Source organism: Onychostoma macrolepis, chromosome 06 (genome assembly GCF_012432095.1).
Source record: "Onychostoma macrolepis isolate SWU-2019 chromosome 06, ASM1243209v1, whole genome shotgun sequence".
Taxonomy (NCBI): domain Eukaryota; kingdom Metazoa; phylum Chordata; class Actinopteri; order Cypriniformes; family Cyprinidae; genus Onychostoma; species Onychostoma macrolepis.
The window spans coordinates 24,086,727-24,102,430 of NC_081160.1; the positions used below are offsets into that span (position 1 = coordinate 24,086,727).

General features: G+C 35.5%; 2 protein-coding genes across 2 annotated transcripts; one reads left to right on the forward strand and one right to left on the reverse strand.

Moving 5' to 3' along the window:
• Positions 1 to 234: 234 nt before the first annotated feature.
• entpd8 (ectonucleoside triphosphate diphosphohydrolase 8) lies at positions 235 to 9,359 on the forward strand. Its single transcript, XM_058779582.1, has 10 exons — positions 235 to 586; positions 866 to 1,000; positions 3,885 to 4,002; positions 4,338 to 4,488; positions 4,660 to 4,819; positions 5,715 to 5,945; positions 6,112 to 6,378; positions 7,214 to 7,324; positions 8,218 to 8,352; positions 8,708 to 9,359. Exons 2-10 carry the CDS (start codon positions 875 to 877, stop codon positions 8,900 to 8,902), a joined length of 1,494 nt encoding a protein of 497 aa, XP_058635565.1. The 5' UTR covers positions 235 to 586; positions 866 to 874; the 3' UTR covers positions 8,903 to 9,359.
• rab44 (RAB44, member RAS oncogene family) lies at positions 9,260 to 15,701 on the reverse strand. Its single transcript, XM_058779581.1, has 9 exons — positions 11,900 to 15,701; positions 11,727 to 11,797; positions 11,536 to 11,645; positions 11,326 to 11,448; positions 10,580 to 10,661; positions 10,384 to 10,498; positions 10,188 to 10,286; positions 10,019 to 10,095; positions 9,260 to 9,918 (listed from the first exon to the last, which is right to left on the reverse strand). Exons 1-9 carry the CDS (start codon positions 15,284 to 15,286, stop codon positions 9,834 to 9,836), a joined length of 4,149 nt encoding a protein of 1,382 aa, XP_058635564.1. The 5' UTR covers positions 15,287 to 15,701; the 3' UTR covers positions 9,260 to 9,833.
• Positions 15,702 to 15,704: the final 3 nt, after the last annotated feature.

The window sequence follows — 15,704 nt, forward strand, 5'->3', positions numbered from 1 at the left end:
AAAAAAAAAAAAAAAGTAATAAAATGGTGCTTTTCAGTCAAATCTGTCTGTGTGAATTTGTAAGTGCTCTATATCTACACTGTTAAACCAAGGACTTTAACACAATAGAGTCAAAGAGAGATTAGTTATTAAGTAACAGTTGTTATTGGTGAATGAGGTTAGTGCATGCTTTCAGTTTTATTCAGATAAGGTTGTTTATCATTTCCCACAGAGGACGTCCTGTGAAATTCTTTCAGAAAACTTCCAGAAAATGATTCAACTTGTGACAAAAAAAAAAAAAAAAATTAAGAGAGAAAATTTGGTCCAATGAAGCGTTAAGGTTGTAAACCTCAGGGTGTGTGTCTGAGTGTGGTGTATTACCTAGTAACTGTGTGTGAAAGAGGAAAAGTTAGTGGATGTGTTATGTATGTGTGTAATGAGCTGAAGATATATTGGGGAAGTGGGAGTATAACTTCAGTTCCCAGAGGTCCGGGTTGGAGTAAAGGTGTGGAAGTATCAACATACCTGTCTTCTATATACGGACACGTATTGCCACAGTGTGTTCAATAAGTTTGTTCACCCGGACAGGTAAAGCAGAAGGAAGAAGGTAAGACACTTGCTTTCTATCTGATCTGTTACTTTTATGTGTCTCTAGCTGCCAAACAGCTTTAAAACAACAAAGATTAATTGAACATCTCGGGTTAATAATTGATCCTCTTGAACTTGTACAACTTGTAGACTTGAATGAGCATGTGAAGTGTACACAAAGCTATGACAAATTAATGTGATTATGTGACCGCTTAACTTTGGCATGCATAAAATTAACTTCATATATTTGTGGATCATCCTTGTACCTGTAGTGCTTATTTGTTTTGTTTCTGGACAGACTGCAGATATGGCAATTCAGATGAAAGCTTTATTGCTGGGTGCTGCAATGGCAGCCATAGCTTGTACAACCATCATCGCGTTGGTTCTTTCTCTTGCTAATCATCAGACTTTGGATCAGCCATACTCAACACAGGTGCAAAGATGTTCAACTCACAGTTACGATGTGCTTTTATATAGATTTTAATGTGAGGAGTGTATTTGTCTGTAAAATAAATACTCCTCATGAATATTTTTCATGTCTGATTGCACTGCCTGTTGCTTATTAAAAGTTGATCATCCAAAGCAGATGTCAATATTTGCTTTAGCTGATATAATAAAAAATATGTTGGTAGCAGCTGATGACAGTTGTAGCTAGAACAGACTAGTCACATCTGTAATTTGCTGCCTTTGAAACATTTAAAATAAGTTATTTTTTATGGTAAACTTTTCAAAGGTCACTGTTTGAGCTATGAAGGTAAATGAAAATTTATGCATGAGCACTTTTGAAGAGGGCAATAAAGAGACAGGAAAGTAGAGGGGGAAAGAAGGGAAATAGGATCAGCTCATGACATTTAAACCTGAATCCGTGAACACATAGCTCTTATGTGTCAACACATGCACTAGTGATAACATTTTTACTTCACACAATGTGTCTGTTTGTAAGATATTCATGAGTAGAATTTAGATTTTTTTAAGGACGTACATTTAACTCATATGATTAATAATTTAAAATAGAAAACGTTTAAAAACAAACATCAAAAATAACAGTAACACTTTACAACTAACTATACGTTATCATTTTCAAGTTGTTATTAATGTATTAGTATTTGATGACATTAGCATGAACCTAAAGTAATAAATTCGTAAAAAGTTGTATCTGTTAATATTAGTTAATTGACCTGAGTTAACATGAACTAACAATAAACCTTTGCATTTTTATTAACTAATGTTTAACAATAATAAATACTGTAACAAATATATTGTTCAATGAAGAATTAACTAAGGTTAACTAATCAGACCTTACTGTAAAGAGTTCTGAATTCTGTAAAAGTATTCTTTATGATTTTAGGATAATCAACGGCTACACTGTAAAAAATCCAACTTTCGAAAAGTTCTCCTAACCAGTGTAAAAAAGTAGCCTGAACAAATAATGTTTAGTATGAGAAGTCAGTTTAATGTTTTGTGTGAACTGAACAAAAATACTCTAAACATGTTGCTAGTAAAAGTTTTTTTTTTTGTTTTATTTGTTCACAACATATGCATATGTTCTCCCAACAAATCACCTTTCAAAGTCATCTGAACAAACAATTTTACATTGAACAAAATTGCACAAGTTCTCAGCATGCATTGCAGCTTGAAAACATTTTATGTTAATTATTATTAAAATATTATCATAGTTTTAAATTTTAATGGCTTAATTTATGCTGCTGCTGTTGTCACTGTCATTTAGCTCTCATGTGGATCAGAGTTTATATTTTTACTGATTTAAATTTTGTTGATCCTCACCATGGTTGAGAATTGTGTGCCATGAATAGTGAAGAATAGTGTATATGTGCATCTCATTTAATGCATTTGTCTGTCAGCATAAATGTTTGCCTTTAGTTTTAAGAGGCAACTACTGCCCATATTATGTAGAAGGCTTTGAAAATAAACAAAAATCTAAAGAAAAGAGGATTGTTAAAAAAGATTAACATTGCTAAATGCTAAAAAATCTTTGGTTGCTCTGACAGATCTTTTAACACTCAATAGACTGACATTTACTCATTATATGAACTAAAGTTTTTAAGTTGTCAGTTGCTAGTTGAGTTAACTTAACAAATTGACTGCGATAGGTTGCCTTATTTTTTTGAGTTAGGTCAACTTTTTTTTTTCAGTGTAGCTGTACATTAAATAATTTGAATGCACGACGTGGAGATGAAGAACCAGGGTGGTTCTTCAAATCGTTTAATGCACAGCTAGCCGTTGATTATCCCCCTTATGCCATGGTCATTTGCCAGCATTCACATATTAAATATCACGCAAAAATCATCCGTTTAGCCTAGCTAAGTAAGTCGGAAATGTTTACTGTAACTGTCTCACTCTGTATTACTATTCAACTGTAACTGTATGCTACTATGGTTACCAATGTTTATAGGAAGCGCATTAATATAGAACGTGATTAAACTGACCTGGAACTACCTGTGCAGTTAAACAAATTTAATCAACACCTGCCAGCCAATCAGAATCGAGTATTCAGACAGACCATGGCATAACATTAGTTAATGCATTAGATATAATTCTTACATATCGTCGGGTGGTACTTCGCCTCCACGTCGTGCATTCAAATCATTTAATGTACAGCTAGCCGTTGATTATCCCTTACTTAATAAATGGATCCTCATTGTAAAGTGTTTCCAAAATCACTATATGAAGTTATTTATGAAGTTATTTTAACTATATGAAGAAAATCTCTAATGAGATGTATTTCAAACATCACCTGAATACACCAGAAAACAGATCTCATTCGCTTGTCGAGAAAGTGTTAACAGAATTGTGAAGTGATGTCGATATCTATGGACTTTTATGGGAAACTGTTTGTTTTTATTGTTTGCGTTTTATTCAATTTTAATATCAAAATGTTAGAAGAAGAAAAATAAAAAAAACTTTTAGATATCAATCTACATATGTGATGGACATCGGTTATGATCATCTTTGGTATCTCCTTTGAATGCATCTTTAGTAAAACAGCTCCATATTTAACAAAACACATACAAAAGACTTGAACCCGAAATGATCTAACCTGTTTTACAGAATAGTTTGTTGTGCATAACCCCATTATGTATTTCACACATTATTATGTAGCCTATGTCTCGCAAAACAATGCATGGTAAAAAACAACAAAACAAATTCTACACAATTCCACAACACAAACTATTTTCATTAATCCTGTGGAATAACATAATTACTATCAACCTTTTCTCTCAGGATGTGTATGTTTCTCTCACCCACTAAATCAAGTTTCGTCCAAATTTATGGAACTCTTTGTTTGACTTCCTCAGTATGGGATTGTGTTTGATGCCGGCTCTACTCACACGGCCCTTTTCCTGTACCAGTGGCTGGGGAACAAAGAGAACAACACTGGAATAGTCTCTCAGAAACAGAGCTGCGATGTGGATGGTGAGTACAGTCAAAGACTATAGAATACCAGGAAACTGGAAACTTGACCAGCTCTCTGTTCTGTAACTTCATAACACTTTACAGTGATTAAATGCTGTCTTCGGTATCAAAGCTGAATTTAATGCATTTAGTCAATAGTACTGCATTCACTTTAGGTTTTTCAAGGGATACAGCACAAATTAAAAGAAACTAAACGGTTTTAAGAGGGCCATCACAAAAATTTGTGTGGCCTATAAACACATTCACCTATTTTTTTGAGACCTCTGCCCACTGTGTCAAATGAGAATGCTATACAACTCATGTTTTAACTGTCAAAACACTTTTATTGTTTTTAGGTGATGGCATATCTAGCTATGTCCAGAACCCTCCGGCAGCTGGAGAAAGTCTTAAGAAATGCTTGGATGTTGCCAAGGCAGCAGTACCCGAAGGACAGCGGAAAACTACACCTGTGTACCTTGGTGCCACTGCTGGCATGCGGCTTCTTAGGTGATTCAACAACTGACTGATGTGTCATATACAGTAAATGGAATAATATTTGGCTATATTTGCCTATGTTGGCTATATTTTACATTGATTTTTAAATTATCTTCCTAAGTAGTGTTTTGACTGAGAAAACATAAATGAATAACTGTATTAAGATGATCATTGGTTTCACAGCTTACAGAACAAAAGTCTAGCAGACAACATCCTCGTAGAGGTCACCAAAACAATCCAAAGTTATCCATTTGATTTCCGAGGGGCCAGAATACTCTCTGGAATGGAGGAGGGGGCTTATGGCTGGATCACCATCAATTATCTCTTGGAAAGTTTAATTAAGGTGACTAATGGCATTCCAACATTGATGAAATTGGGATCAATTGACTATTAATACAGAGTTTTTCAAACGTAAGGATCAGTTAATTTTTTTTTTTTTACACATTTATTAATTTATTCAAAAAACAAATATAATTCTAACAGACAATGAAATTGCTTGAATAATGAATTTGTAAGTTCTCATTTCAATATATATTTACTAGTATTTCTGTCTATATATTTAATATTTACTATGTTTTATATTTTTCTAATTTTGAAAACATGATTATAAGACACACACACACACACACAGTGTGCTTTTTCTACTGTACAGACCGTGTATTCTATTGCCCTAAACCTACCCCTTACAGGAAACTTTCTGCTTTTTTAGATTTTCAAAAAATTTCATTCTGTGTGATTTATTAGCTTGTTTACCCGTGGGGACCTCAATTTAGGTCCCCGCCGTGACACGAGTCCCCATGAGTCTGTGTGTATTCAGGTTTAAGTCCCCACCTGAATAGAAAAACAGGTACACACACAGGTACACACACACACACACACACACACAAATTTAGTTTAAATTTTTGTATCTACTTTTACAAACAGTTGAAAATTATTAAAATGTTTATACATGTGTATAGGAAAATAGTTAATTACTAAATAAATACATACATATTTAAAACTATCATCCATGCGTCATCAATAATTTTAAACTAAAGTTATTGCCTTATCATCTCAGAAATCTTTATTTGTCATTCTTTCAAAGGCTATTGAACAATGGAAGCTGTAATGCTATATTCATTCTTGCCTTGACTCGATTAGGTCAATCAATCAACAGTAGAAATGATACTTAATCGCGCTTAATCGCTTCTCTTTTGTTTGAAAATCCTGTACCTCAACACTTTTTTTTTCCCTTGCAGCACACATTTGAGGGCCAATGGATCCACCCTAAAGCAGGAAAGATCCTTGGAGCTCTAGATCTTGGTGGCTCATCAACGCAGATCTCATTCACCCCAAAAGACCCAGTAAAAAACCCAGCTTCAGCTTCAAATCTCCAGCTCTACGGGTATAAGTATGAGTTGTACACACAGAGCTACTTGTGCTACGGCAAGGACCAGGCTTTGAAGAAACTTCAGGTCTACCTTCACAAGGTTGGTTTTTAAAGGGTTCACTTACATAATTCAATAGATTATGTAGGTTTTACCATACTAGTTTCAGCACAATGCATTTACTGTATGTAGGTTTGAAAAGAAAGTGTCTACCAGTAAAAATATGGACACAGTCGAATGACTGATATGGTGTCTTTGTTTTATCTAGACTGCTGGATCATCATCTGTTATCAGTCACCCATGCTACCACGTTGGATATAGCATCAATGTTACTTTGGGTGACCTCTACAACTCCCCTTGTGTGGTCAAACCAAACAATTTTAACCCCACGGCTATAGTCCTTTTCTCAGGAACGGGTAATTCATCCCTCTGTCTTTCTCTAATGGAGAACATTGTTAACCTCACCGACTGTGCATTTTCACCAGAATGTGGCTTCAATGGTGCCTATCAGCCTCCGGTCAATGGCGAATTCTTTGTGAGTGTTTCTTACTTTGTCAAATCATTTTTATTAATTACTAGTAGCATTAGATTTCAGTTAGAAAGAAAATAGTTTGCATTGGATTTCAGTTAGAAGAAAATAGAGAGGGGGATATGCAGTTAAACAAAAAACTTTTTTTTTTTAATATGTATTTTACATGGCCTAATGTGCACATGGAAAAACACTGCAACAAAATTTAATATACATTGCATAATTTCCTGCCACACCATAAAAATTACTATTCTCAGGTTGTGAATGTGAATTAGATATCTTAAAGGGATAGTTCACCCAAAAATGAAAATTTTGTCATCATTACTCAGCCTCATGTCGTTTCAAACCAAAATGTCTTCTTTTATGTTCAGAATAAGAAATAAACTTATACAGGTTTGGAACGACATGAGGGCGAGTAAATAATGACAAAATTGTCATTTTTGGGTAAACCTTTCCTTTAAATGATGTAATAAAAATACTGTGCATCATGAAATAATGTCAAGAAATATCTTTCTACTAGTGGACTGCACACAGAAAGAACATGGGTTTCAGTGTAACCAGTTTATTCAATTCTCCAACAAATGACTCTTAAGAGTCGGTTATGACTCATTAGGTGGTTGTTTTAATGAATAACTAAAAAAATTAGTCATCACTCTGACAAATCCTTTACTCAGCTGAATCTATCAGTGTGGTTACTGAATCAAAGTATACCGAAGTAGCCTTCAAGTTACTATTTTAAATTATGTTCACATCAAAATGATCCTCTACTATCCTTTTTGCCTTAATTCATGTTTCCATGCCTCATAATAAGTCTAACATCTATATGTTATGCCCATCTTAGGCTTTTTCTGCATACTTTTACACCTTTGACTTCCTTGGACTTGTCCCAAAAGCACCACTGACCCGGGTTCTTTCCACTATTGATACTCATTGCAACAAAACCTGGACCACTGTGAGTCCACAATTATTATTACAATACATTGTAATCTTACATTTTATAGTAAAAAGCCTGGTGAGATGAGAAGTGATCACGTGAATCACAATATGATTACATGTATCCACCTTATTTTCCAACACAGAAGTAAGATGGGTGAGACTTCCGGCTCAATAGCCGCTGTATGGGGAAATAATGACAAGAATAATAACGTGCACTAAACTGTAAAACTGTTTGCACTTCATACCAGTGTGTTCATAATTAAGATTGATTATACATTAAAATAATATGGTAAGACACACCAGTTTGCAATATCAAGCAGCAAAACAAGAAGTTTTGAACAGCTAAAAATAGCTGGAAGCGAATAACACTGAAACCAGACAGATTAAATTTACAAATGACCACGCCCACTTTTGCAGGAAAGATGTGACCCTGGACCACAAAACCAGTCTTAAGTCGCTGGGGTATATTTGTAACAATAGCCAAAAATACATTGTATGGGTCAAAATTATCGATTTTTCTTTTATGGCAAAAATCATTAGGATATTAAGTAAAGATCATGTTCCATGAAGATATTTTGTAAATTTCTTACCTTAAATATATCAAAACTTAATTTTTGATTAGTAATATGCATTGCTAAGAACTTCATTTGGACAACTTTAAAGGCGATTTTCTCAATATTTAGATTTTTTTGCACCCTTAGATTCCAGATTTTTAAATAGTTGTATCTCAGCCAAATATTGTCCGATCCTAACAAGCTTTCAGATCATGTATAAATCTCAATTTCGAAAAATTGACACTTAAGACTGGTTTCGTCATCCAGGGTCACAAATAAGGTAGTATATTTGCTAATGCTGGTATATTCTTAAATCCATGTTCATGACTTTTTTCTGCATTTTTTCTTTCTGCAGCTTACCGCTGAAAATCCAGCCATCAAGGCAAAATACCTAAAAGAATATTGTGCTTCTGCTCATTACATTATGACTGTTCTCCTGAAAGGATACAAGTTCAGTAATGCGTGGGATCAAATCTCTTTTGAGAAACAGGTAAGGAACAGTTTCATCTCCTTTAAATCCTTTCTTTGCCGCAATGAAGCTGTTCAGTAATATGAATATATACATTTCATGCATACAGATCAATCCCATCCTTAGCCTATTTAACAAACTGAATACAGATACTTAGTGATTCATAAATCGTTAGAGACTATAATTTAACCCCAGGTTACTTGTATTGCTCAAGAGCACAGTGGAAGTAGCTCATAAACTGACATCATGTGCTCAACCTGATATAAACCAATATATCAGACGACCTCTGCTCCAGCAGTATGAGGAAACCGTATATGGCTTTTCCGTCAGTATGATGTGGGAATATGTACTCATATTTATTGTATGTTGGTTACAGGTGGCAGACACAGATGTTGGTTGGACATTGGGCTACATGTTGAACCTGACCAACATGATTCCCTCTGAACGTACCAGAGCGGTGACAGGGGTGCCGCACAGTCAATGGGCAGCTCAGGTTTTCTTCATCGTATCTGCCCTCTTCCTCAGTCTGCTTATTATAGTCATCCTGTCTGTCCGTGATCTAAGCCACTGAGTTGTGTCTCATGAGTATGTGTGTATACGTGAATATTTATTGCTTATATTTCAGACACCGGATATGAAGATCAATAAGCAACTCTTTTGACTACTGTTTGAGATATGATTTGAGATGAGACCTCACAAACAAGGAAATAATCTATGCATTTTGACATTACGATGACAAAATGAGATGGGATATCCTTTGTTTTTCTATCATTCTATACCATGTCTAGCAAAATGTAGCTTTTTGTGAGTTATTTAAGTAGTGTCTTGTTTTGAAGGCTGACTATTACCTCAATGATTTAGTCTGTGCTAACTAATAATTCATGAAACTGAGTTACAGAGATTTTTCATTCATTCATAAACTCTTGAATTGTAAGAGTATAGTTTGTTTTATTTGTTTGTATTCTTTTTCACTTCCACTCAGCACTTAAAGCACTTATCAGACATTAAATAAATGTATAATTATATTATTATGTGTGAAACCATTATTGTATTTTGTACATATTTATAAAATACAGAAATGACATTCTTCTTAAGCAACAATATATAAGCAGCTTATTTTTTGCCTTTGCTTTTTACAAAGTGTTTGTACACTTCCTTCAAAAGTTTAGGGTTGGTAAGATTTAAAAAAAAACGTCACATAAAAAGTCATTTTTATGTAAAATAAACATTTTTTAAAGTTTTATTTATTCCTGTAAGCTTAATTTATGAAAACGGTTTAAACCATTTTTTTTCAGGATTCCTCGATAAAAAACAAAACAAAAAAAACATTATTTATAACTGTTTTCTAACTGTTTTTTTTAAATATCTTTATAGTCTTTACTGTCACTTTTGATCAATTGAATGCATACTTGCTGAATAATAGTATTAATTTCTACAAAACAAAATCTTACTAACCCAAGAGTTTGAATGGTCGTGCATGTTGTGTGTGTGGGAGTGTGTTTTCAACAGCAACCAGATTTCTTCTGTGCTGGTTCTCTTCTCAATGTTGTGTGTTTCTCCTTCTGTGACTTGCGCTGCACTAACAACCTAGTAGCAACAAGAAATGAGTCTTTATGCATGGACAGAAAACACATGTATTTAACAAATAATAACCGGTGTGATGGGTTTGGTTAGTTTTGAGTCTTACTCTGCAAGACTTCTCATGGATTCTGACACATTCGCCCCAGTTGCAGCACTGCACTCCATGAAATGTATGTTATACTCCTAATGAAGGGAAAATACAAACAAACTTTAAGTAGAAATAAACTTAAGCAAAACAATTAGAAAGTACTTTTGGGGTCACAATGAACTCTTACTCTGGCCAGATCCGCCCCTTCCTGAATCTGGACTTCACGCTTTACAGAATCATTTTTGTTTCCAAGCAACATCATGATGACATCATCAGGGGCCCTTTCCTGTGTAACATTGTCATAATACAATTTAGGGAAGGGGACGTTTCCATATATTTTGACTAAAATATAAGGAAAATGAAGAAATGAAAACATAAGCTACCCGAGCTTGAGAGATCCAATCTCGTACAGAAATAAAACTCTTTGAACACGTGATTTCATACATGAGCAGAAGCCCATCAGCCTTGTGGAACACTTGTGTGGTGATGCTGTGAAACCTTATAAGGGATTTTTTGGTTTAAATAACACACCAACAAACATCTTTTTCCATCATGTATTATTTTGTTCTGAGGTCTTACCTCTCTTGACCTGCTGTGTCCCATATTTGCAGTTTAACAGTGCTGTCAGGCAGCGCAAGAGTCTGTACACAGGTGTCAACACCTAGGTGCAAAAGAGTATTTACAATCTATGATACGCACGTTTTTAACAAAGAATATAATATAAAATTTAACATAAATAATATAGCTTTTTAAAAAATTAGTTATTCTCTTTGATAAATGCACACATTTATACACTTGGAACTGATCATTATAATTAGGCTGTCTGTTGCTGCATTTTTTTCTCCCTAAAAATAATTTCTATATAGTAAATATGTATCTTAACACTTTTTACACTACTATTCCAAGTTTGAGGTCAATAATTACAAAAAAAAATAAAATTTAAGAAATTAATATTTTTATATTTTCATTTAATTTTTATCTTTAAATGAATATTTAAAGATTCATTAAATTGGTCAAAAGTAATAGTAAATACATTAATAGAGTTACAAAAATCCTGGAAAAAATAATAATAATTTCAATACTGATAATGATAAATGTTTTGTTTTTTTGCCATCACAGGAAAAATGACATTTTAAATAAAACACACTAAAATAGAAAACAATTATTTGAAATTTAACAATATTACTGTTAATACTGTGCAGTATTTTTGACCAGAGCATAAGAGACTTTTCTCAAAAACATACAAAAATCTTGCTGACCCAAATTTTTGAATGATAGTGTATAGCTGCTTCAGTATACAAGACTGCCTCCATCGCAACACTCACCAATAGTGGAGCGGTAATCCTCAGTGAACTGGCCTTCATGGAAGCGTCTTATGAAGGAAGTCTTTCCCACACAGCTGTTTCCCACCATGACAACATTAAACTGAACTACTTTAGTATCTGAAACTATATGACAGAGCTTGTGGTTAGATGAGTATTAGATATTAAACTTTTAGGTATAATTACATGACAATATTCTATCACTTTACTCACTCCTGTTCTTTAAATTTACTGTCTGCTTAGCTCCAGTGGTATCATGTTTTATGATTTGGTCCAAAGAAACGAGACCAGAATCAGTGCCTTTTGGAGCAGCTTCTTCATTTCTGGAGATGGAAAAATAAAAAAAGTTAATTATTTTCTTATAACAAAGACATAAAGAACTCTTATATAGCTCTGTGTCATACTTGGCTTCCATGTTCCTCTGCTCAGAAGCTGGTTGATTCTCTGGTTGTAAGGTGAGGCACGGTTCACAAACCTTAACAAAAAAGACATCTTTTAGTGATTTAAATTAAATACAATTTCCATTAAAAGCTGAAGTACAAAATATGAGGACATTTTCTAAAGAAGAGATACATACTGCTAAGCCATCACTGTGCAGCTTGTCCTTGACCTCAGAGCTGTCTGGTTTATGATCTCCATCTTCTAATTCATTCCCAAAATCAGAATCAGCCAACCTACCAAGCCCTTGTTTGCCCTTATTAGCACGTCTGGACCCAAACTTCCTTTTAGTTGATGGAGACGTCTTTTCTTGGCTAACAGGGTTAGTGCTCTCTTCTAGCTGATCACTACTTATGTGTGCACTAGAGACATCGAGATACTCTTTATTCAGTCTGTTTTCAGAAATATTATGCACTACAGACACCTCAGCTCTTTCAAGGTCCTTCTTTTCTTGCTTATTTGCCTTTGAGTTCTCATCTATCTCCCCATCCTCTTTGTCTTCATCCTCCCTTTCTGCTTTGAGCTGCTGTCTGGGATTTTTGCGAGTTGAACCCATTTTTCTTCTTCGTCCTCCTGGTGAGTTGGGTTCACTGTGAGCCGATGGCATTGGCTGGAGAGATTTGATTTCTGAGTTTTCTGGCGTATTGACATCAGGAGCATTGGCTAAGTCACCTGGGTTTGGCTCTTTTACGATTAATTCCCAATCACAACTCGATGAACTTTGAGACGTCTTATTTAATGCTCTCTCTATCTCACTGAGAAGTGAACCCTCTGACTGATTAGAGTAACCGTGAGCTGTTTGTTGTCCTACATTTTCTCTTACTAAGCTCATTTTAGAGTCCTGAGACATCTGCAGATTTGTGTCTTCAGTTTCTATGTCCTCATATCCATCTCTTTTTCCTTGTATTTTTCCTTCTCTGAGATTCTTCCGAGTTGAGCCCATCTTTCTTCTCATCTCAGTGGTAACAGTCTCTGACTGTGGATGTTTGGTAACATCAGCATTTACTAACTGATTATCACATATTTGAAGGGTATTTTCAGGTGTTTCAGGCACTGTTGGTCTAGAACTGTGAAGATGATAATTTTCAACTTTGAAATCAGTTGCACCAATGAACATTTCTGATTCAAGATCTGTGGTACTGACTGAAGACACTTCCTTGGACTGACTGATGCTTAATGCTTCTTCCAAATCATCCGCTGCTTTCTTAGTCTCTCTATCCTCTGCCACACCAAGTACATCTTCATTATCGGCCATATTTTTCCCAAGCATTCCTCGAGGATTTCTCCGGGTTGAGCCCATCTTTCGCCTCTTTTCTTGGGTGGCAGGTATTTTTCGAGAGTTGTTTTCGTGAACAACATCATCCTGAGTGGCTCTTAGTTCTTGTGTGGGAATAACCTTGTGTGTGTTTTCAGTTTGTTCAGGCTCTGACACGATCTGATGAGCATCTTCATGACTAACTGTCAAGAAAAAATTGTCCTTTGTCCCCTCATTGAGATTAATTGCCTCACTCAGACTATTACTGTCAATTCCAGTATTGTCCATCCCCTTTTCCTTACTCACTTCAGATAGGTCATGGATAATGTGAGAAACGTCCTTCACTCCATTTTCTGGTTCAGGGAACATGTTTGAAGAAGCCATTGGATGAGAAAATTCAACTGGGAAGTTTTGTTCAACCTCTTCATCAAATTCAGTTTTTCTTGCACTAGTTTTTAAATGTGGTTCTGTATCCTGTTCCTGTGTCATTCCTTCACTATCTCCATCCATCTTTTTGAATTCTGCTATTCTTCCCTGCCCTTTGTTCCCTCTGAGCGTCTTACGTGTTGACCCCATTTTTCGTTTTTGAACAACTGGATTAAAGTTTGGTTGATCTTCTCCATGAGACTCTTTGGGAATGACACTTTGTTTAGGATCTAAGTATGTGTCAACATCTCCCAATGGCAGGTCTGAAACCATTTCAGCAGCAACATTTGAAGAACATTCAGATTCTATCAGTAGTTCGGGATTTATGGTAGAGTTTGGATCGTTTTGTTCTGAGTTTTCTGCCTGCACATCTGATTTAGAAACAATATCATGCCCTTCTTTATCAGCAGATGAACTGAACAGTTGCTGATGTACAGGAGATCCTGTAATGGCTTCTTCAAGTGTTAATTTCTCCTCTGACTTTGTGGTCTCATCATCAATTGTTGTATTTTCAGTTTCTCCCTCTTTCTCTTCAACCTCCTCGTCATTTACCATCCTTTTCCCTCTCTTCCGAGTTGACCCCATTTTTCTCTTCTGCATAGACTTTTTGGAGACTGGATTCATTTCAACCACCTCTGTTGGAGGAACATCATTAGGTGACACATGAATTTGGGTTTCCTCTATAAGCAGGGCATCAGACACGACCACATCAGAAAGACTATTACTGTCTCTCACAAAATCTGCAGTTCTTTCTTGGAACTCTAATAAATGTGAGCCAGTATCATCCTGTGATGGATCAGTTTGTGTTTGAGATGCATCTGATCTTTGTTCCAAATCACCACATAGCTCCTGCACTGACATGTCCACTGTCTTCGTGGTCTTTCTCTCCTCATCTTCAACATCTCTTATATTAATAATTTCTTGTGTCACACTGTGATCGACCACGTTATCCCGGTTTTGAATTTCTGAGTGTGTTTCTGTGTCTTCCTCTTCTGACACTCCTTCATTATCTCCATTATTTTCCTTGGATTCTACTCTCACTTTTCTTTGTTCTTTGTTCCCTCTGAGAGGTCTACGAGTTGAGCCCATTTTTCGCTTATGAACATTAAGACTCCATTTTGAGTGTACCTTGTCTCCAGTAAGATCTTCAGGAATGATGTTGGGAACACTTTGTTTGGAAACTGTGTCTGTTTTTCCTGAAATTTCATTCTCAGCTATTTCAGATATCAATGATTCCGGTTTTGCATCAGTGGAAGTGTAACTTTGAATCAAATCTGACTCAGTAGTCATATTACTCTCCACTATAACTGCATCTCCAATAAACTCAACTTTTCTATCTAAAGCACTAGCTGCACAGATGTTCTCTTCTGTTGTGTCTCCTTCAAATGCTGGCGAGTAAATTGTTTTGTTTTCTGAGTGTGATTCTGTGTCTCCCTCTGCTGGTGCTATATCAACATCTCCAGCATTTTCCTGGGACCCTGCATACATTTTTGTGATGGTTTGTGATTCTGAAATGTCACAGATACTCACTGCAGTATATCTGGATTCATCTGGACTGGGTTCATCCTCCAAATTGAAGATTTCTTTTTCATTATGATCTTTTCTTCGTCCTGTATTCCCTTTGAGAGGTCTGCGAGTTGAACCCATTTTTCTCTTGTGAATAACTGGACTTGATTTTGAGTGTGTCTCTTCACTGTGAGAATCTGCAGGAATGATGCTGATATCACTTTGTTCAGGAATTGTGTTTGTTTCTCCTGAAACTTCTTTCTCAGCATTTTTAGATATTTTCAATGCTTCCATGTGTGCATCAGGAGAGGTTTGAAGAAAATCAGACTCAGTAGTCATAATACTCTCCACTGTAACTGTATCTCCAGTAACGTCTACTTCTGTAATTAACGTCACACTAACATCTTGGATGTTCTTTTCTGTTTCTTCTGCTTCTCTGGTTGTTGAGTCAAATGTTTTGTTCTGTGAGTCAATTTCTAATTGTAAGTCTTTGTCTTCCTCTGCTGCCACTCTTTCAGCATCTCCAGTATTTTCCTGGGACTCTACATTACTATTCGTGAGGGTTTGTGATTCTGTGATGTGACAGATACTTATTGCAGTGGATTCCTCAGACACTAAATCTGAACTACATGATGACTGCAGGAGAGCAGATTCAGACCCTTCAACAGGATCAGCATCATTCTTCTCATGTATTTCCTTCTCCTGTTCTTTAGCTCCATCTTTTAAACGTTGTAATGTAGATTCATCTGGACTGGGT

What these genes read in the sequence shown, in the direction of transcription:
- entpd8 (XM_058779582.1), top strand. Translation starts at nt 875, where the DNA reads ATGGCAATTCAGATGAAAGCTTTATTGCTGGGTGCTGCAATGGCAGCC. An exon ending in ACAGAGCTGCGATGTGGATG is followed by an intron (nt 4,003 to 4,337) that starts GTGAGTACAGTC and finishes TATTGTTTTTAG; the next exon opens with GTGATGGCATATCTAGCTAT. An exon ending in GCTGGCATGCGGCTTCTTAG is followed by an intron (nt 4,489 to 4,659) that starts GTGATTCAACAA and finishes TTGGTTTCACAG; the next exon opens with CTTACAGAACAAAAGTCTAG.
- rab44 (XM_058779581.1), bottom strand. Translation starts at nt 15,286, where the DNA reads ATGACTACTGAGTCTGATTTTCTTCAAACCTCTCCTGATGCACACATG. An exon ending in AGTAAATTTAAAGAACAGGA is followed by an intron (nt 11,449 to 11,535) that starts GTGAGTAAAGTG and finishes TCTGTCATATAG; the next exon opens with TTTCAGATACTAAAGTAGTT. An exon ending in TCCATGAGAAGTCTTGCAGA is followed by an intron (nt 9,919 to 10,018) that starts GTAAGACTCAAA and finishes TGTTGCTACTAG; the next exon opens with GTTGTTAGTGCAGCGCAAGT.